Source organism: Lissotriton helveticus, chromosome 6 (assembly GCF_964261635.1).
Source record: "Lissotriton helveticus chromosome 6, aLisHel1.1, whole genome shotgun sequence".
NCBI classification, from domain to species: Eukaryota; Metazoa; Chordata; class Amphibia; order Caudata; family Salamandridae; genus Lissotriton; species Lissotriton helveticus.
Window position 1 is genome coordinate 1,405,883,474 of NC_136067.1, and position 21,932 is coordinate 1,405,905,405.

The following is a 21,932-nucleotide window of genomic DNA, read 5'->3' on the forward strand; positions in this document are numbered from 1 at the left end:
ATTTTTCCAAAAATAAAGGTTTCACTGTAAGTGTAGTGTAGTTCCTATATTCCCAATAGGATCTGCGCATTGGAATAACATAAACGATAGTTTAGACGTAGGACTGAGGTCGACTAGGTCTCTACTGAATATGTTAGACTTAATTATGAATGCCAGCTTGCTCAGAGGTCACTAGAAACTTTATCGAATGAACAGGAAGGAGTTAACTTTCCTGATTAGACAAGAAGGGATTAGTTTCTGACAGCCGCATAAACATGACAACTTTGCTCCCTCCAGAATAAGGAGTATATCTCCAGAGTCGTGTGAAAACAATAGACCGCTATTTCACTCAGTCAATCGTGCATACTTAGTTTCACCAGGAGTGCAGAGAAATAGAGAGACGGGCGTTTTTCAATAAAAGGTGTTATTTATTGAGCAGTCCTTTCTCGTGCAAGAGAAGTGAATTGCCACAATTGCAATACTTATCATGAAGTAAAGTGCGTACAGTAAAAGGAGTATTATGAAATAATACTGTAAAAGCATTTATATTGTTTCTGAGCCATATGATACTTAAAACGGATAAAATATATACATACATAAAATCATTGACTAAACGTACTGAACTGGTGCTTCTAAGATACGCCTACCCCGGTGTACCTAACCTAAGCCTAGTACGTGGGAAGGAGTAAGTGAGCTGCAGTTTAAGTTAAGTTAGTTTTTGCCAAGAATCTGAATCAAGAATTCTCTTAAGGATCTAATCAGCTCCGTACATTGGTTATAGAATGAAGGAGGTCTTATATCTCTTTCTCAGGACTCGATCTCCCAGCAACCCGCAAGGGTGACTGGAAACACCGGAGCTGGATTTCTCGGCAGGAGAAAAGACAGCGTCTCTCTGTGCGTCAAATGGGAGGGTCGCCTTCCTTCGGCACTCGCATCAGCTGGGCGTCGGGCAAGTAGTTAGTCGCTCTGTTCCAAACCACCGTTTGTTTGCTTAAGGCAAATGTTGGTATATTTATACCTGAAAGGTGCCGAGTTTGACGTAAGGTTGGACATAAGACGTCACTAAGAACTTACAGTTCTTTCTGGACTCCTGGAGTTCTTGTGCAAATCAAAACAAAAGCAGGGGGAATTCCCGGGCTGCTGGAGGCTTGGTTTGTTTAAATAACGCGTTGTACTTTCTAGGAGTCTATGGGAGTAGCCTTGCCGTATTTGGACTGCATTGGCTATGACTAAATATGGATATGATTCTTATGCCTTTATAAGGATATGATTTGTTATAACTACATAAGGGCATGAGTCGGGAATATCTAATTAGGGTCCTAGATACATTCACAACATAAGCTAATAGACAAAAATAAATGTTTGGAAAGATTACTTTATGTTCATAAGAATATGTAATTGGAACTTGTAATACTTCACCGGTTGTCTGTTTGCATCATCCTCGCCAGCACGACTGGGGAACCCCTTGACGCTCTCAGGCAGGAGATCTCAACCTGGCACACAAAGAAGGCCTTGGGCAGTGCATCCACTCTGCAGGAGAGTTCCTGTCAAAGCGCGAGAAGGTCCCTGTCTTTATGCTCTTTACTAACATGAAGAGAGACTTCTAGAATCTCCCCTTCTCTTCATCTGCGCTGTAGGTGCTGATTACACTCTCTGCGTCGAGGTCACTCAACAGAGCTCGCCAGGCTCCAATGAGAGTTCTCAAGCAGGATTCTTCACTTTCTCATCCTTGGACACTGAATGCACCCCAAACCATATGTTCTAGCAGCTTATATCTCTCGCCCGTTGAAGCGAGAAACATAACCTATGCATGTAAGTAGCCTGGGCCTGCCTGCGTATGCAGCTAAAAGGCATGGTCGGACAGCCATAAAATGAAACTGTGCTCACCAAATGTAGTTAAAGCAAAATGGAGTCAATGGTCAATCTCACAATGTATAACTGCCTGTAGCATTACACCAGGCCATCATGGAATTATCTAGTAGCATACCTGTGTGCTATGGTGGGTCAGTCCGTGCCGGCCGCCCACTGTCCATTTTTATCAAGAAGACACAGAACAAGTGGATGAGTATGGGAGAGGGTTTGTGTTTTTATTGCGTTTCCCTTTTTGTCCAATGTTCCCCAATACTTTTGGGTCGGTGGCCTTGTAGGGAAGGCCACAACAAAACAAATAATAAAAGAAACACAAAACAAAAACACAGGGGTTTCCAAGTGGTGGCGTTGTCAATGTCCTAGGGTGGTCTTGCCTTGATGTTTCCCAGGATCTTGAGCTGGCTTACAGAAGAGATTTGTCTGTCTCGGTAGAAGGAAACTGAAAGAAAAGAAAACAAAACAAAAGTGCCAGGCTGCCGTCCTGATGCTATATACATATATTTGGGAATGGTGCACCCATCGCCAGTTCCCTGCTCCCATGATGTACCTAAATGAGGGGAAGGGTTGAGGTGCTCACGGTTTGGTGCCCCGTAGTCCTGCCCACCAGCTCCGAAAAGAAAAGAAACCAGGCACTTGCCTGAACCCACGGTCCTCCTGGACCGCGGGGAGGGAAGTCACAGCCTCTGCTTCCCTTGCTGGAGTACCGGACTCGGGGGCACTGTTCCAAGAGCGGACAACGTTGTATTTTTCCGCCTTGTCTCAGGTGGGTTCCTGGTCTGTGGTGTCTCCAGGGCTCTTCTCCAGCATATGTCAGGTGTCTCGACCTCTTCTCCTGGGTCCGTCCTCTCGAGTCCCTCTTGTTCCGCGCATACAGCGATGGTTGTCCCCAGCTTAAGACAGGCGTTTTCAGCCCTGCCTCCGTTGTTTGCTGTTGCCAGTGTGTGGCTTCCGGTGCCTCTGTCTAGACCGCCAGGTCTATTCCCGGCTTGGAGTACCTCGTCCGCCATGTTTGAGTGATCGGGCCATGCAGATGTGGAGGGGAATCTACCACATGAGCATAGGTGGATCACTGCTGGGCCATAGTTATTTGGCATCACCACCTCGCTATCACAGTGAATTTTAATGCCCACATAAGAGTCCTCTTTTCACTGCAGAGAGCAATCAGATGTAAATCGTATAATTGCAGGTACTTTTCAGATTAGCCCCCATTAATCCTTTTCTCCACTGTAATGTCACGCAGGATGAGTGACAGATACTCCTCGGAGCATAATGTCTAAAGAGGAGAGCAAAATTATAAGGCGTCTATATTGAAATACAGCTCTCATATGTGCATGTTGCCGACATGTCTTTTCCATCACTGCCCCAGTGGATTCTCCTACCCAAGACAAAGGTTTTCACAACCTCTTAAAAAGAGCAGCGACACTTTTCGAGTTGCCTATGCCCGCAAAAAAACTAAACTGTTTCCTTTATGATTTCAAGGCCCTGGAGGACGCACTAGCCTGCCTAATGGGTCATCCCAAACCAGACTCTGTCATTTCCCAGGCTCCACAAAGAAGGTCCAGTGACCCCTCTACACACCTAACAGCACTTCCGGAAAAAGAGGGTAGACGCCTCAATAACATTGGTAAGGGTTTTTCAGCCATGTCAGTGCTCACAGTGAGAGCAGCAAATACCTTGGCTCTACTTGGCCGATACGATTGGTAATTGTGGTCCGATATTTCCCTTATCTGGACAAGCTTCTGGGCGACCTCAAGGAGGAAGCAAAAAACGTATTGCTAGAAGGTGAGCTCACGTCGTCAGACATAATTGATTGTGCAATGGATATTGCCACCACTGGATTCAGGCAGCTAGCTGGGGCAGTGGGATTACGGCGTTTAGGGTGGCTTAAAGCTACTACTTTCAGGCCAGAGGCCCTGACCAAAATTTAGATCTAGCTTTTGATGGAGAAGCTTTGTTTGGAAAACACATTGACAATGTTTTCCAGGCAATAAAAACAGAAACAACCAAGTCATTGAGGACCTTACTATACAGAACGCTGCCCTTTCGTGATACCCGAGGTCGACGGCAACCATCTTATAGAGGGGGATACCAACAATACAGCTATCCCACCTATTCCTCCACTAATCAACATATTCAGTGCCCATAGCAGCAACAACAGCCACCATCGGCAGCCTCAGAGAGGAAAATCCAGACGACAAGGCAAGGATACCAGTCAACAACAATGACTTTTTCTAGGCCCCGGACGCTCCCCTCTCTTTTCCAACTAGGGTAGCAGGGAGAATAACCAATCATCTGCAGTGCTGGAAACTGATAACAACTGACCAATGGGTTGTAGCTCTTTTTCGATATGGGCCCACTTTGGAAATCATCCAAACACCTTCCCCATCTCAATCTTCCATCCAAAAACATCTGCTCCTTCTCAAGTGAGAGGTCAAAACCATGCTCAAGAAGGGTGCTTCAGAGAGAGTTCTCATATCACAGAGAGGAAAAAGTTTTTACCGATGTTTCTTTTTTATCCGCAAGTAGTCAAAGAGGTGGAGACCAATTCTAGATTTAAGAAACCTAAACAAATACCTAAAAAAACAGTCATTCCACATGGTTACGTTGCAAGCTATATGGCAACTCATCAATAGAGAGAGCTACATGTCATCCCTAGACCTTCAAGTTGCATATTTCCATGTCCCCTTCCATCTAAAACACTGGAAATGTCTTAGGTTCAAAGTAGCCGGCAGCCACTTTCAGTTCCAGGTGTTACTGTTCGGTCTCAAGTCCGCCCCCTGCATTTTTCCGAAATGCCTAGTACCTGTGGCATCCTTCCTCAACAACAAAAACACCAGGTTTTCCCATATCTCGACAACTTGCTGGTCATGGTTCCTTCTGTCCAGACTGCAAAAGCATCCACCATGGCCTGCATACACCTATTCAACGAGCTAGGCCTCGTTCTGAATCCGGACAATTCAGTTGTTCAACCTTCGTGGCGGATAACGTTCCAATTAGCCATGCTGGGCACAAAGCTAAACTGAGAATACCCCACAATGGAGAGACAATGGAAGCTGATGACTTTAGTAAGACTAGTACAAAAAGGAAGTCACTTTCCGGTCGCCCCACAAATCTCTCCTGAGTATGTCGTCTTCCTTCATTCATCTAATCCCATACTGTAATCTGCGCATGCATCCGCATCAAGAAACACTGGACAGTCAATGGGCACAGGCTACAGGAAGTTTCGACGACATCATACAGGTAATTCCACCTATCGTCAAATCGCTCACCTGGTGAACACAACGCGTAAATCTGTCAAACGGCCTGCCGTTCTGAACTCAAACCTCACTGTTAGTGAATACAACAAATGTTTCTCTAGAAGGGTGGGGAGCATACCTCCAGCATCTCCAGGTCAGCAGCAAATTTCCACATTCCCATTGTGGCCTTCACATCAATCTACTCGAGTTAAGGGCAGTAAGTACATCTTGCCTACAAGCCTTGCTTCCCAGGATTCTGTAGTCCTTAGTGCTCGTACTAACAGACAATGCAACCACCATGCTCTACATAAACAAGCACAGTATCACCATATCTCACCTACTGTCCAGGAACCTCAACTAATCAGGAAATGTTCCATCCATCACAAAATACATTTGACTGCAGAACACATACCTGGGAACCCGACCGCCATAGCAGACACCTTGAGCAAGCTGAAAACATCTTGCCATGAGTGGGAACTGGATCCAAAGACGCTGGGCGAAGTCTTCCTCCAGTGGGGCAAACCAAATCTGGACCTCTTTGTGACCCTCCACAACACAAAAGGCCAGTTCTTCACAACCTGGCATCCAACCAGGGTCATGGGAGCTGCATTTTTTATTGCATGGTCCGGCATATTTACCTACATCTTTCCTCCAATTCCTCTCCTCCCAAAACTCGCCAGGAAGATGAAGGCCAAGTCCTGCTAGATGATACTCCTAGCCCTAGAATGGCCTCGCCAGCACTGATTCAGAGAGCTTTTCTTTCTTTCAGTGCAGCGTCACATTCAACTTAAACTGATCCTATCGCTCCTGATGAGCCAGGAACAAGATCTACAACCAGACCCCAAGTCTGTTTGGTTACCAGCCTGGCTTCTGAGTTACACAAATTTGGACATCAGAACAATGCTTTGGATTGCAGGGACATACTAGCTAGAGCAAGGGCGGACAATAAAAACAAAACATGCTGCTTAAATTGGAAAATGTTGTGCATATGGTGCCAGAGAGCTAATGTACATTCCGTCTCCTATTCACTTGAAGAGATTTTACCTTCCCTTCTACACCTTGCTCTATTGAACTTGGCTAACGCTTCCATTAACGTACATCTCACAGCCATTTCTCGCCTTAGGAGATCCCCAACACGCCATCGCTATTGCCTGTGAGGCTCATTGAGAAATTCCTCAAAGGATTACTCAGAACATTTCCGCTGGTGACGCCTCCTCCTCTGCTTTGGCAGCTCAACACAGTACTTGCACATTTAATTATATTTCCTTTCAAGCCTATGCATAAAGCAGATATTGAATTTCTCTCCTGGAAGGTAGCTCTCCACGTCGCCCTCACCTCGGCAAGAAAAGTTAGCGAAATTCAGGCTTTCACAATCTAGGAGCCCTTCTTCCAGTTCAGGAACAAAAGGGTTATTCTCCTCACAAACCCTAATTTTATTACTAAAGTCCATCATACTTCCTTCTTAATTAGCCTGTGATTCTGAAGTTATTTTTTCCAATCCTTCAGGCATCAGCTGATTAAGCACTACGCTCTCTGGATATCAAAAGATGCTCATAGTTTTATTTGGAAAGAACTAAGAGTATTCACAAATCCAAACAACTCTTTTTAAGCCTACAGTGCACCAAGAAAGGGTTTCCCTCTAACAAAACAGAGGATCTCTAGATGGACATTTAGGGCCATTCTATTCTGTCATCAGAAGGCTTGTCAGCCTTTGAAATCAAAGGTGTGTGCTCATTCCACAAGTGCCATGTCCACGGCATTGTTTGCTGGTGTGTCGTTGCCAGATACCTGCAGAGTAGCAACATTACTGCTGGATTCAGAAGCCCTCAGAGATACAGCAGTGGGACAAGCTGTTCTAAGGCATCTTTTTCAATAATGGTTAGCCATTGCTTTCTTCCCGCCATCCGCTTAATTCTTACGTGCATTTTGCTTACTGCTTATATGTTTATATGTATTGTCCTTTGCACTAGATGATGAGTTGTATCTGTACAAAATGTGCTTGTTACTGCTCTCTACTCTGATTCAAGTATATGAATCTATGAACGTTCCAATACTGGAGTAAGAAAATAAGTTACCTACCTGCAACTGTAGTTCTCTATTATTGAAATCTTTCCTAGATAATAATAATAATAATAATAATAATAATAATCCACATTTGCGACCCACCCACCTACCCTGGGAAGCTCATCTTTATTCCTCTCAGTACAGTACTATGTATACGCATGCACGAGTGCTGGGGAAATCTGAGGAACTGGAGCTTCTCTCAAGAAGGTTCTACAGGGTGGCGTGAACTGATTGCTTGACTCATAAGTTTAATGTTTTTTTTAAATAATGACTAGGAAATGTTATTAAATCGAAAGGCCTAAGGCCTCTATGTTGTCTGTCTATTATGACATTACATTTCTACGGTACCGGAGACTCCTACTCGATGACGGGGAATGATTCAAGCTAGTGAATCTATGAAAGATTCCAATACTTGAGAACTGCAGTTATAGGTAAACAACTTTCCTTCTCTACCCACATGAAACTATGCATTTTTCAAGTTTTCGACAGTTTCAGGTTGCACTAGACCAGAGTGGGAAAATAGGTTATTGTGTACTCCTTTACCTGTAACCATCAGAGGTGCTGCCTACCATGAATGTAGAAGTTGGTGGCTAAATCTAGTCATTAAATTGCTGTTAAAAGTTAGGTGACTAGAATCACCCAAAAGAAAGTTCAGCTTAAAATACTCTGAAATTGGCAAATATAAGTCTAGATAGTTGACAGATTTGGAGGCTATTCACCAATTATGTACATACAATTCGAATCCTTATACATACATTTAGCCTGTGTGAGTGTCTTGAAACTGTATAATTTTTCCAGATGCCAGCTGAACGTTCCTTTACAGAAAGGTGCCCACAACACTGCTGCCATTAATAAAAGACCTGGAATCTAATTTATACTATCAACAATGGAAAAAATCCTATAGTTTTATCAGTGTGTTTCCTGGTCAAGACACCAACTATCACTCTGGGTAGGAAAAGTATTACTTCATACAGCCTCACACTGTAATTATTATAAATCCGCCTCCCAATAAATGGTATCCCCACAGAAACTTGCTAGTGTTTTGTGGTATCTGAGTGGTAAACCTGCCATTATCTTGTTAGTTTGTAAATGTGGAATTTGCATTTCTTTTGTAAAGTGGGAACGTTACTCAAGCAAATATTTCAAAACATTCCAGATGCTTCTTACATCATTCTTCCATAATAAGAGAATTTAGATTAGATTGGGTTCCTGGCTCTACAGATGTTATAATAGGTGTTCAGTTATATTTCAGTTAGGTGCAGCAAACATGAAAAAATAATACTTGCCTTATTTTAGGATTTTAAAGGTTTTCAGTTTAAGGATATGTATAAAGGTTGATTGAAATAATAAGGCTGCGGAGACTATATTCATACCTAATTTGCGATAGAACCGGCAACATTAATTTCACCTTCTACCCATCAACCTCCTCTTCGCAATACCAATATGCAACTCCTCCTTTCCTTCTGTACAGAAGGCATGAAGACCTGCGTTCACACAGAGTTGGCTGTTTGTTGCTAGTCATATAGTTATGAACCTTACTTTGTCCTTCTTTTAGAGCTTCAACCAGTCCTAAAGGTTGATGACCGACAACGATTAGCAAAGGAACGAAGAGTGGAGCGTGAAAAGCAAATAGGTGAGTGCTTATTGTCATTCTCTGCTGTTAATGTCACCAATGTGTTTTTCTTTGCTCTGAGCAATACAGTTGGACGTATAATCCAGTGAGTTGTTTCATTTTTAGAGAGTACATATTTGTCTGTTTAAAGTATTTATCATTATTGCTTAAATGCCACACACATACGCTAATCACTTGAGTGTCATGAGGGCAAATGGGACTATAAGATGGATCTGAAGTAGCATTAATGAAAATTCTAATGGCATATATATATATCGTATAACATAATTTACTGATCTTGTTGGCAAACCACTTTAAAATCCAGATTATTAGATAGAAAAGGTGTGGCATAAGACCAGGATCTTGAGGTCGTTTCAGAATTTGTAGCCTCATTGCTTGGATCAGGCAGTTCCACTGCTCAAAGACAAAATTGTATCAATGCTTTGCAATCGCAAAACATTGATCAGACAAAACCACCTCAAAGGGGGTGGTATCTGATTTGGAAATGGAAAGCTGTCCTTTTGGGGATCATGGTAGTAAGTCTTGAAGGGAGCAGGCAGTGGTTGTGTTCCCAAACAGGAAACATATTATTAAAGTAACACCAGTGTGTTAAAAAATGATGTGTTTATCGTTTGAGGAAAGAAATGCTAAGATGGTAGTCTGCTGTCAAAGCCAGTGGGTGTTTGATTGATTCAGATGCTCCGTCCATCACCACCCCCTTTTGTAGTGGGTGTTTGATTGATTCAGATGCTCCGTCCATCACCACCCCCTTTTGTACCGTCAAAGCCAGGCAATCATGCCTGCATTTGCAGTCATTCACATGGGATCCCAAATTATGCCCTGCCTAATTAATAATCATTAGGCAGCTCATACAATTTATGCTGTGACCATTTAGTACAGATGTTGCATCGCAAATTAAACCCAGTTGCATAACAGGCAAGTAGCATATCCGGATTTCCGAATGGGTTTTTGTATTCTCTACCCTGCTTTCTCTTCATTGAGCACTACAAATGATGGTGGGTTCTCTATGGTGTACTTGGAGAATGCATGTCTTCTTGCTTCTTGTTAGGAAAAAAGTTCGCCACACCTTGGTTTAAAAGGTAGTTGCGCATCTTGGGCCTTCCTATGAATTAACATATGGAAACCTCATATTGAATATAGTACAATGTTATGTATTATAGTTAACAGAATTGAACTGATGTATTAAGCCTAAAGAAAGTCCACCCACAAGAAGACGAAATAGCATTTGCTATCCATAGGCTTTTAGAAGTTGCACATGTACCAGCAACGCAATTTAATGGTGCACCTTGAATTAAATCATTATCCCCATTTTAAAGTCCAGTATTCCTGCTTTGCGTCATTGTGGGCTGAACATGGTTGCAAGAATGTCTCCGTTTACTGAAGAACAAGGAGCTGAAGCACATCTACTGATTCAGACCCCTGTGGAAGTCCTAGGCAAAATCCAGCAAGGATTTTGTGTTTTACTCCTTGACAAATTAGACCCTTGCATACTTGAATCACATTGAACAAAGAAACATCTTGTGTAAACATACTTGATCATGCCATACATACTTAGTGATTTTATTTTTACTTGCATTGAAACTAGGATTGGTATTTTTTCTATTTCCTACTTCTTTGGACCTAAATTGTTGTCCTCCTAGCATGAAAGGGGGTTGGAGTATTATGCACATGGAAGGAAGACTTGGGCGCCCCACACCCTTCCCCATTTGCACCCATTTCCTACTGTAAGGCTGACAGACACTTTGCAGTTACCTTTATGAACACCTGAGTGTAAATATTGCTTAATTAGTGTTTGTTCTAATTTCTCAGTTACAGACTTAATTTTGCCTTTCAGCCTTATTCTTGTGTCAAATGCTAAAGGTTACCAAATTCAAAGACGATGGTTCCTTTATTTCACATTGTTTCATGGGTTGCTCTACAACTGTGCCTGCTGTACTTGGATCCTCAACGTCATGTACATAGTACACGAAATGCAGTTTCAGTACTAGCTTCTCTAGAAGTTTGAAATGTGTATTAGATTAGAAACACACAACACAGTACAGGTGTTAAATTCAAACACAGCGTGTCTTCCAGACATTAAAATCAAATACTCTAATAATTAATAATAATCAATAGTGTTATGAGAAAATATAGAGGATTGTCTAATGAACAGAAGCTAGGTGGAAGAATGGGCAATTAGTTGAAATCAGTAACTTATGAAATACAGACAGAATTAAACTGATCAATAGTCATATTATTCCAAAAAGTCATATGTTACCAGTTTTAACATTTCCATTTTGCCTTGTAGCTAACCACTGCTTCCGCAATTAACAATGTGAAGTATGAGAATTTCCCCTTTGTTCTTTTAATGCAGTAGTTTATCTGTCTTAAGGAAGAAGTGTATTAACCTTTAACATAGTGACCTAGCCTCACCCTTGCAGGTCCAATGTCTGGAGGCTGGTACCCTTAATTGTCTTGTGGGATTTGCTTGCGCATCAATGTAGGTAGAGGTCAGTAGCAGAAAAGAGAGAACAGAAAATGTTCAACACATTATAAATAGATTAATCCTTATAACGAAGAAGATGAAGGGCCTTCATTTTGATATTTGAAGGATAAAATGATTACATTTTGTAAGATGGGGAGATGGAGACAACCTCAATCAATTTCATGCAAATGTTTCTAAATCTCTGCATCTCTTGACAAACCTATTCAGTAACTGTATGAGCCAAGCACTTTATTATTGTCATTACTTTTCCTACCATCATTCCAGCCTGGCTTGCTTTAAAATAGGAATAAATATTGGTAACCTCTGTTTTATTGCACCTGCTCCATAAAATATAAGTTACTGTTCCCATTACATTATCAAAACCACTCAATTACAATGCAGTGACAGCCTTTCTGTTCTCTAAGCATGGAGGACCACCCAATTACAATGCAGGAACAGTCTTTCTGTTTTCTCAGCATGGAGGTTCATTACTGTTGATATCTGGGTTTGGTCCGCTTTGCTCAGTTCCCTCATCTTTTCTACTGTGATCCATTTTAAATAATCTATTGCTGGAGGTGGAGGTCCTTCCAGAGACTTGTCCTCCAAGTAGCCCTTTGTATTGTTCACAGCTAATAGGAGGAAATGTAGCCTCCACAAATCTTGGGCATTAATATTTTCAACCTTTTTCCCCATTGACAATTAACATCAGTATTGTGAGCAAGATTCAAATCCTGTCGTCACTGGGGAGTGGCTCTGCATGATAAAATGTTCCAGATGTTTACTTCCTTGTCGCGACACAGAAAATAGATGCTCTCTATGCCCAGGAACAAATCTACGAAAATAAGGAGGCTAACTTCCATCTGAACTTTGAACATGTCCTGCCAGTTGGTAATGACTCATGATATAGAAAGGAACACATATTTATCTCAACTTAGATAACTAAATGTTCTGTGATTACTATTCTCTGCAGTCTTGAGTAATCCTCTGTCTGAGCTCTTCTGCTCCAACCCATGTTTATTCTCCTGTGAGGCCAAAGACTGCTTCTCAGAGCTGTTCTTCAGAGCTGTGCACCACATATAGACAAATGCATGCAACCCTGCACTACGTTCAATTTCCCAGATCTATCTATAGCATCTCCACTTGCCTCTATTATTTGTGCTGGTTGTTGCGGTCTGGAAATGTACTGCAGGGTTAATCCCAGAAGTATTTTCATTTTGTATTCTGCTTTTTTCTCTTTTTCTTTCAAACTTTAGCTTGTGCAGATTAATTTGCAACTTTGAATGAAGCTATTTCTAGTCTTGTACAAGTGAGTAACAGCACCAAACTAGACCAAATGTACTCTGTCATGCCTGGGGCATTTGTCCTTGATTCACTATTGTGTGTGTGCCTTCATGGCAAAATTGTCTGTACTAAAAATGTCCGTCACTTATGTAGAGCAACTGTGGCTAGAGGAGAGGTTTGATTTAATCTCATGGAGCAAGAATGGAAAGCAGAGCATTCTGTCTCAATGGAGTACCTTACTCGCCGACACTCAGGACGGTACTGAAGGATCCCTTTGTCCTTCTACATGTAACTTATTAGAAACCTCTCTGAGGGTGAAAATTGTGGATTCTACGTCTATCTTTCCTCCAACATTGTCAGATAGTTGCAGTTAGTAAGGACCAAGTAGTTGCTCACTCCAGTGGTCAGAGGCCTTTCAGAGACATTCTCCAAGCTAGAATCTCTGCTGCTGGACGTGATGACCCTTGACATTTTTGCGTTCAGGAAGTACTAGTGAGAGCTTAGGAAATCAGTGTGTTTGCATAGGTAAGTTGGGCCAGTCTCGGCTCATGCAGGTCTCTCTCACAAGTCTTACCTAAGCTAGGTGTAGCATACTCTGTACCTCAAACAATTGCTGGGAGTAAATCAAGGAGGGTTAGGACTGGGCCCCCTAGGTCCTTTCCAAGTCATTCTGGAGGAGAGTCAGCACTTCCCTGGTATTAGCAGTCTAACTCTAACAGACTTCTGTCTCTTGGGACACCCCCTTTTCAGTCTTGTTCTCAGGCTGGTTAACACCATGAAGAACAGCTCAAATCACAATATAGGCCAGTAGAAGCCCTGGAGCATGTGAATGAGGCCGCTACATGGCTAACAGCATGCTAAGTCCAATAGGTTTAATGAGATCTGGTACATTCAACGCAGGCAGAAACCCTCAAAACTAAGAGCATCCCTGTTAACCCTCCTCTTTGTCCACTTGTGCCCAAGAACGTAAGTATTGTGAATTCCAGGTGGGGCCCTGCTTCCAGGACTGGTGGTGATAGTGGCACCACTGAGGCAGGTAGTTTACATCCCATAAGGGAGGTACTTTGTGACCCTAACAAAAGCTTTCCAAGCCTTGTCCAGGGAGACCCTCACTCCCTCGCTGCATAATAACAATGTAGGAAAGTAGGATCTACTTTTATGGTTACCCCCACTTTTTGCCTGGTGCTAACCAGTTATTGACTAGTCTGACTGGGATCCTGCTAATCAAGGCCCCAGTCTATCTGCTTTCTCTCTTAAATTGTTGTGTTCAGTACTTGGGTGTACCCCAGATTGGATACTGGAGTACACGTATAAGTCCCTAGTATATGGCACTAAGGTAACCGGGCATTGATACCCCAGAGGTTTCTCATGGGCTGAAGCATGCATTATGCCACCCATGAGAGACCAATCAATATGGAACTACAAGCCTGCCATTACAGCCTGTGTGAGATGGCTGCAATGCTAGCACCACTTACTACAGATACAGGTTTCCTATATCTTGGGTCACTGCACTTAAAACCTATAAGTCACCCTTCTAGTAGGCCTTTGCATTCTTGAAGGCAGGGTGCTTGGTTCTAATTCCAATATTGATTTAGTGGGGGTCCCTAGATTACAGTCTGCCCCTGAGTTAGCAGGGCACCCCTACAACCTACGGAGTCCTTTATCCCAGGTTGTCAATGAAGCAGCCATATACCATTTAGGGGCACCACGTAATTACATAATGCCCGTCTTGAAACTGGCTGCAATGAATCCTATCATGTTTGATATCAAACATGTTGGAATCGTACCCCCACACCTTAAACAGTGTGGGAGCATGATTCCAAGCACTGGAAGAGCCCTCCGTTAGGCTCTCAGTGTTCCTGGTGCCAGCCTTCTAGAACCGGACATCACAAAATGGTTGCTGCCGACTAGAGACACAATTCTGCCCTCCTGCTTCTGAGCCAAGCTCAAGCAGGGGAAGGCAGAAAAATAGGCATCCTGTCACAGGGAGGGGTGACCACTTCCCAGACAGGATGTAGTGTATTGGGACCGGTTGGGTGCGCTTGCCAGGCCACTCAGTCTGCATGAGGGGCACATTTGGTGCCTCCTTGCATTGTCCAGTTCAAACCAGCTCTGGGAGCCGTTGACTCCCGCCCTGGCACCAAACTGGACAAAGGACATGGGAGTCGCCTCCCCCCTGTCCAGACCCTCCCCTTGGAGGGTCCTCTGAATCGTCCCAACCCTTTTTTTTAGGGTACTTAAGGGCTTACCTGTGGGGAGGTGCCTAGATTCGCCGTGGGACAAGATTCAGATCAGACACCACTTCTTCTTCTACCGTCTGGGCACTCTGGACTTTGCTGGACTTAGTTTGGGCTCTGCTTCGTCTCCCTTCCAGTCTGCTGCATCATCTGAGCCTGTGCACCATACAGGAACCTTCCAAGGCCGGTGGACATCAAAGACACCTGAAGGAATCTCCTTGGAAGTGAAGAAGTCACTTACCTGCATTCGCAGGCACCGCAACTAAGTCGACCGGTCTGCTGATCCTGAGCTCCTCCGGACTCCAAAAGGTTCTGCAACACAGGTGGTGGTTCTCCACAGCTCTCGAGGCCTGCCCTGCCCTCTTACCAAGTTTGAGGCCAGTGTCCCTCGTGGGTGCAGCAATAACTGAACCCCTGTGCACTGCTCAAACTTGCAGTTGCAAAGGCTTGTTGGCTTCCTTCCACCAAGATGTTCGGGCTCCAAGTAGCCCCAACCTCAAGCATCTCCAGCGACCAAAGTCTTTGTCCACGTCACATTGTGTGCCCCGTGGCCTGCATCTTTTGGTGAGATTCTTGAGGTCTTCTTGAGACTCCAATGCATCTGGCTTGTTGGTCCTATTGAGGATCACCTCTATTTCTTTTGGGCTCCCCTGATTGCCCGGGGCCTGCCTGGACTCCCCTGCTTGTGGTGAGTCCCCTGGACCTTACTGGTACCAGCATTGCACCTTCTTCGACTTCTGCATTGGTTGCCTTTGCCAAGACTTGTTGGTGCTCTCACGGAGAAACCGACCACTCAGCACTCGACATCCTTCATGGGACAGGTTGTCCACGACTCCTGGTCTTTCTCAGCATCGCACCAAAGGAGTATGCAGTCCCTTTAGGGTGGGGAAAGAAGGAGGCTAGGTTGGTCAACACCCTTACCAGGTAGTGGAGCGTGGGGGTCTCCCAATTTGGGAAGTGGGGCCCTCACACACCCATTTGGGTGTCATGCTTCATCATAGGGCTTGCGCCTCGTCAGGCCGTTGCTGCAATGCCTGACGGGCACCCTATGAGGGGCTCTTTGTATGAGATCTTTTTCCCAAACGTTCTAGGTGAGGTGTGTGTGAGGGGCCTAGTGGTGGAGATGTGAGGTGATGTGAGGAGAAATAAAATGAGGCGAGGTGGTGCTCCAAAATGAATTTTAATCTGCTAGCCCACTCGGAGGCAAAGCAAGGGTAGGTTCCCTCAACCTGTTTTCCAGGAAAACTCATGACATTAACTTTTGTAACGATTGTTGCTTTGCCTAACTATTGATGAGGCGTGACTTGAACCCAAATTGGGTTGGTTCCATGATTTATATTATTAAGGTACCTCATTGAAAGATCATCAGAGTGATTGGTTTATTTTCCATAACCAACCACCCGTGTAGAGTGTGCATCAAGATGGGTCCTGGAGAATTGCAGAGTGATTTACACACATAGGGCAAGAAACATGTTGACCATGACTACACACATATAGACACCTCTCTACATTATAATCGGCGGTATCCCTATTCTGGTTTTATTTGAGACGAGTGGGCAAAAAGAAATAAAGAAAATTCCGAAAGAAGAATCATCTGTGAAAGAAAAGGTGGTGTTCTCTTCTTATCATAGACAGAAGCACTTAAGAAGTATGTAAATTAAATTATGATTGTGGTACTCCTTTTGAAATAGACTAAGGGGAACATATCAGTCTACGAATACCAGTCATGGCGCACGTTTGTTTGCCCTGCCTCTCTTCTGTATACATGGTTTTAGTAGCAGGGCCTCTCTGTACACAGCCTTGGCAAGGTGGCGGATGAGAAAAAGCCTGATGTTCCAGGGCTTCCCTGATAACACTTCTTGTCAATATCCAAGGGAGACAGTTTCATGGTTAGCTGCTTCAGGAGTCTTCTCCTAGTATTTCTTTGTAATCCAGTCTTGAGCATCCTTCAGAAAGTAAAGCTGTGTCCAGGGGCTTCAGTCAACCATGGTGTTCCAGTCTCGTACTTCCTCATCTGACTCATAGTACTCCTGCACTTCCATCAGTGGGACATAACCCGGCTCCACAAAACACAAGACCACTTTATGCAAGAAGGAAGAGGACAATTCTCTTCCCCTTTATAAATTCATAACCGAAGAAATTGCCTTCAGTTATATTTTTATGAGATTTTCTTCTGACTACTTAGACATTCTAGCAATTGCCAGAAAATACATGACAAAGTACCAATACAGAACCAAGTGCCTAATGCTCTGCCATTGTGTATTGTCGAAGAGGAAGAGATCCTCTTTCTTGGTTTGTGGACAACATTTTATCCTTTCCTGAAAGTTTAGCAGAATTAAATGTTTAGTTTGATATGTGTAAGCTGTCATCACTTAAATACACGCAGGAAGGGGAATCTGTTTTCCCCTCTAATTTTAAAAAAGCACAACCCGTCTGGTTTTATGCATTGCTTTCCTCTCCATTCTACCCCTTCCAAGAAAGATATGAACATTATGCGTTCCCACCTTATGCGCAAGCCTTCTTTGGCCTGAAATTTTTCCCAATGTGGTTCTTTCGAGCTACCACTTGTTTCCAAACTTATTGTTTGAATTGTATTTCAATGAGGAAATCTGTTTCCAAGTTTTTCTCCCCTCATGCCTCTTCGGTCACTGGGATTCTTCAGAACATTCAGGTTAGGCGCATAATATCTTTTTACTATGACACAACTGGGGATCATTGTTTTTCAGGCAGGTGATTGAACATGTGAGAGTGCTTGAGACTGAAGAGCAATAAAGTGTGACAGCAACATGTAAGAGGTGTAGAACAGTGTGGAAACGCAAGGGGCTGGGAAGTAGCTATCAGGGGTACCAGGCCTGGGAATGCAAGGGGTTCACTTCACCCAAATTATTGCCTTTTAACCATCAAGCAGAGTGAATATCGGCGCTGTGTGGAATACTTGAACCCATGGCAAGCAATAAAGCGGTGGAAGAGGAAGCAAGGTAGCATGCAGTGAGTGTGGAAGGGGTTTGCACTCTTGCATCTCTCTCACGCTACAGTGAATTATGCATTGTACTATACCACCACCCATCTTACACAGCAAGCTCAGCCTCTTTCCTCAACTGAGAGCTCAGATGTTCCCTTTTATTCAAAATTACTCAAGGACTCAGTTGCCCCAATCAGGACGGTGATTGGGGCCTTTTGGCCTGCCACTTGTGAGGGCACCAATTTTACTATGTGTTACCTGGAAGAAAGTTAAACACCCAGTCAGTCTTCTTCCACGATTTCAGTGGATGTAAGACTGCTTTCAGTTACCCACTGTGTCCTTCGTACAACTTCATAAATATTATTTTTTTATTTGAGGTAGCTCCCAAGAGAAGGGCTTTAAGTATAACATTGTAAGACCTTCTTGAATCCTGTTTGACACATTACTCCTCAAAATCTTTTACTGTTGTAATGGAAAACAGTTCAATATTAAGGATGTAATTTGGCAACCTCATTTTGTGTGCATCAAATATGGGTCTGGTGTCCACCTCCTCAAATGTAATTTTGATAAAGGTAGGTGCCTTTTAGACGTTGAGCTTCATGCTGTCCTGCTTTATTCTTTGGAGACATGAGTCCCTTGCTCATTGCACCATCAGGATTCAAGCAAGCCGGGCCGAAGACGGCTGTAATGCCAGAAACCGGTCCCCGGAAGCTTGTTTCCTTCCCAGTGTAAGAATTGGCTTTTGTAGTTTGGTTTGCCCTGTTCCCATCATGCACTGGGACAGGAACAGACTAATTTGCATACAGCCAGGTTCTGAAACTGGGATGGTGCAATGAGCTAAAAAACGGTGTTGGATCTAGCCCTGATCTTTTGACTGGGTGAGAGTATTCTGCTTAATTCAGAGACTCTGTCCCTCACCACCCCTTGTTGTAAATATTTTTGTCCACCCTAAGCGTGGAAGGGTATACTCAGACATGAGTCCCTTGCTCATTGCACCATCAGGATTCAAGCAAGCCGGGCCGAAGACGGCTGTAATGCCAGAAACCGGTCCCCGGAAGCTTGTTTCCTTCCCAGTGTAAGAATTGGCTTTTGTAGTTTGGTTTGCCCTGTTCCCATCATGCACTGGGACAGGAACAGACTAATTTGCATACAGCCAGGTTGTGAAACTGGGATGGTGCAATGAGCTAAAAAACGGTGTTGGATCTAGCCCTGATCTTTTGACTGGGTGAGAGTATTCTGCTTAATTCAGAGACTCTGTCCCTCACCACCCCTTGTTGTAAATATTATTCTTTGGAGAGGCCACAAATTATTGCATGTGTTTTTCAACTTTGAGCATTCTGGCAGTAAAAACTGAGCCATATCACTATTTACCTTGGCAAATTTACACTATCTTCAATACCTTTGACACTTGGAATAGTATAGTCGTCTAATGACTTTAAGCTGCAGTTTTCACATCTAGTTCTGTGGCAAAATTGCCTTTTTGATTTTACTAAAATTGCATTTATAATATACCTATAGGGGCTTTCAGCCAGCCGTATTCATCGACTGGTCTGTTATTGTCATTCACATTTTCCTTCTTCCTTTTACAGCATGGGGCAGAGTATCAGCCTCTTCAGCCATTAGCTAACTTCACTGCCAGCGACTGCATTGTGCCCTGTCACAAGAAGCACTTCCAAACACAAAGTAGTTCCCTTATTGAGCGAGGGAAAATGCACGCTTTTTGAGAGCAAAATGTGCCCTGTCACAAGAAGCACTTCCAAACACAAAGTAGTTCCCTTATTGAGCGAGGGAAAATGCACGCTTTTTGAGAGCAAAAACAGTTTACTTTAGCCAGTGTTTTTTTTTAATTTTTATTTAGATTGATGAGGGCCAGGAAGCTTAACCAACAGTTACGTTTTCCCAAAACTATGAAAAGACTGACACTCATTGGATTTGCCAATGCTTTTTCTAGCGTGACAGTCGCCATTGTGATTAATCACAATCCAGTTTATGATCCTTAATCTGGTTGTTTTTTTCTTAACTTTAAAAAAAAAATTGTGGTCCATCGCCTTACACAACGCCCTCATTTCTTTTTCTTGTGTCACCTTTGTGAAAGACTGATAGTTACAGCTTCTCCCAGCTTTATTCGCAGCTCGTATTTCAGCTTTGTTCTTGGGTGGATTCATTTTTCTGCAACTCTGTCCCATCATGGGTTATTGCCCGCACGAGAATCCGCCTATTTAAACTAATATCCTTCTTGTAGTGGCGCTTACTAGTTGATGCACGTCACGTCATGACGTGACGTGCGGCGGCCATCTTAGGAGATGCGCGCGCATCCAGCATTGGAGGCGCGAGTTCCGAGAGAGACACAGCGCCGGCTCGGCGCTCTTCAGTTAAGCAATTGTAAGAAATAAAGAAACGTACTACCTTATAACTGGGTCATCGATTTATTAGAAAGTAGCAACATTACAGTGGCGACGAGGTCGGGACGCGACCAGAACCCTCGAGAGAGAATCACGGAAGCTCCAGCACATACAGACCCTGTGGCAGCAAGAACCGGAGAGGCCACGCAAGACACGAGTAGCGCCAACGGATCACAGCCAGGACCGAGGCCAAAGATAAGTGCACATAAAGAGAAAAAAAAACAACTGAAGAGCGTGGCAGAGCCCATAACTGCCCGAACAGAGAAGTCAGCAGGGGGGCGGCGCATAGACTGCGTACTAACCAGAAAAGCGCGCCAAACCCAAACAGCCCTCTTACACTAGAGGCAGCGAGCTGGCAGCCACAAAGCAGGAGGAGGGGGCTGACACCAAGAGTCCCCAGGCGCAACCCTACAAAGTAGAAGCAGACAGCACCCCAGGCAGCCCCACCAGCAAAGCGGACAGGGCATCCACAGGCAAGGGAGAGAAGATGAGCACACCAGCGGGGTACGCCATAGCGCCGGTCCAGTTCCTACCGAAACCAGGAGAGCCACTGATGAAGTGGGAGGACTGGCGAGAATATATAGATAACTTCATAGGAGTCCTGGAGGATGAAAATGAAGAGGAATTCAACTCCAAAAGGAAGAAACACATACTACTACTAAATCTGGGACCAGAAGGACTTAGGATATACAAGAGCCTGGTGCCCAAACAAAGAGATAGCACGGACGATGATGTGTATGCCCATGCCATTGATGACCTAAATGAACATTATCGACCCACTGTATGTGTATCAGTCGACAGATTCAATTTCCAGCAGAGGAAACAACGATCTGGAGAGTCGATCGAGGAAAACGTAGCGGCCCTGAAGAAACTAGCGGCCACGTGCAGGTACAGAGAGTGGGAGGAAGAGTTTATCAAAGACCAGATAGTGATGCACACCTCCAGCACGAACGTTCAAGACAAGCTGTGGGCAAGTGGAAACACCACACTCAAAGATGTGATGGTCATCGTCAAGCGAGCAGAGCTTGCACGCAGGTGCGCCGACGCTACCAAGAAAGACGCAGCACCCAGTGCCATGGTAAACAAGGTATACGAAGAGGAACCTCGCAGGGACCAGAAGTACAAGGGCCCCGCGCAAAAAGGACCCAACAAATGGCAAGGCAGCACGGGACAGCAAGGAAAACAAGCTGGCAACGACACCAAGAAAGCATGCTACAGGTGTGGGAGTTTGTCCCACGAGGCACACGACAGAAGATGTCCCGCATTCAGGGCCAAGTGCATGCACTGCGGCATCATCGGCCATTACGAGAAAGTGTGCCGGAAGAAATTGTCAAAGAGTGTGGTGCGATACGTTGACCGAGAAGAGGGAAACCAGGACGAAACCCATGATGAAGAAGTAGTCACGGTCTTATGCATATATGACCAGGTATTGAGCGTGGAGGGGACGAGGACAACCAAACCAGTACTAGAAATGAAGATGGGTGGAATAACCATCAGCCTGGTGGCGGATACTGGCTCCCCTTACACCATTGTGCAAAGAGCGGTGTGGGACGACACCTTCAGACCTAAGCTAGGACCTGAGTTGGAGAAACTGGACATCCGACCAGTCACATATAATGGCGACCGCATCCCTATGGTGGGCTTCCGGCTCCTAAAGTTCGAGTTCAGAGGCCGTTCAGCACTGTGTAAACTGTACGTCTCAGAGAGGGGACCGTCTGTACTGGGATGGCTGGATCAGGGTGACTTGGGAATAAAATTGGACCCAGGAGGGAAAGAACAGATCCTGCTCACAGAACCGGACACAT

General features: G+C 44.2%; 1 protein-coding gene across 4 annotated transcripts in view; it reads left to right on the plus strand.

The window, feature by feature from the left end:
- The window catches only part of MAP7 (microtubule associated protein 7), a 1,007,524-nt gene that overhangs the window by 543,137 nt on the left and 442,455 nt on the right, over positions 1-21,932 (plus strand). For all 4 annotated transcript variants that reach the window (XM_078649192.1, XM_078649193.1, XM_078649191.1 and 1 more), the window contains exon 5: positions 8,704-8,781. In XM_078649192.1, coding sequence (XP_078505318.1) covers positions 8,704-8,781 — 78 coding nt within the window. The remainder of the gene's footprint in view (positions 1-8,703; positions 8,782-21,932) is intronic.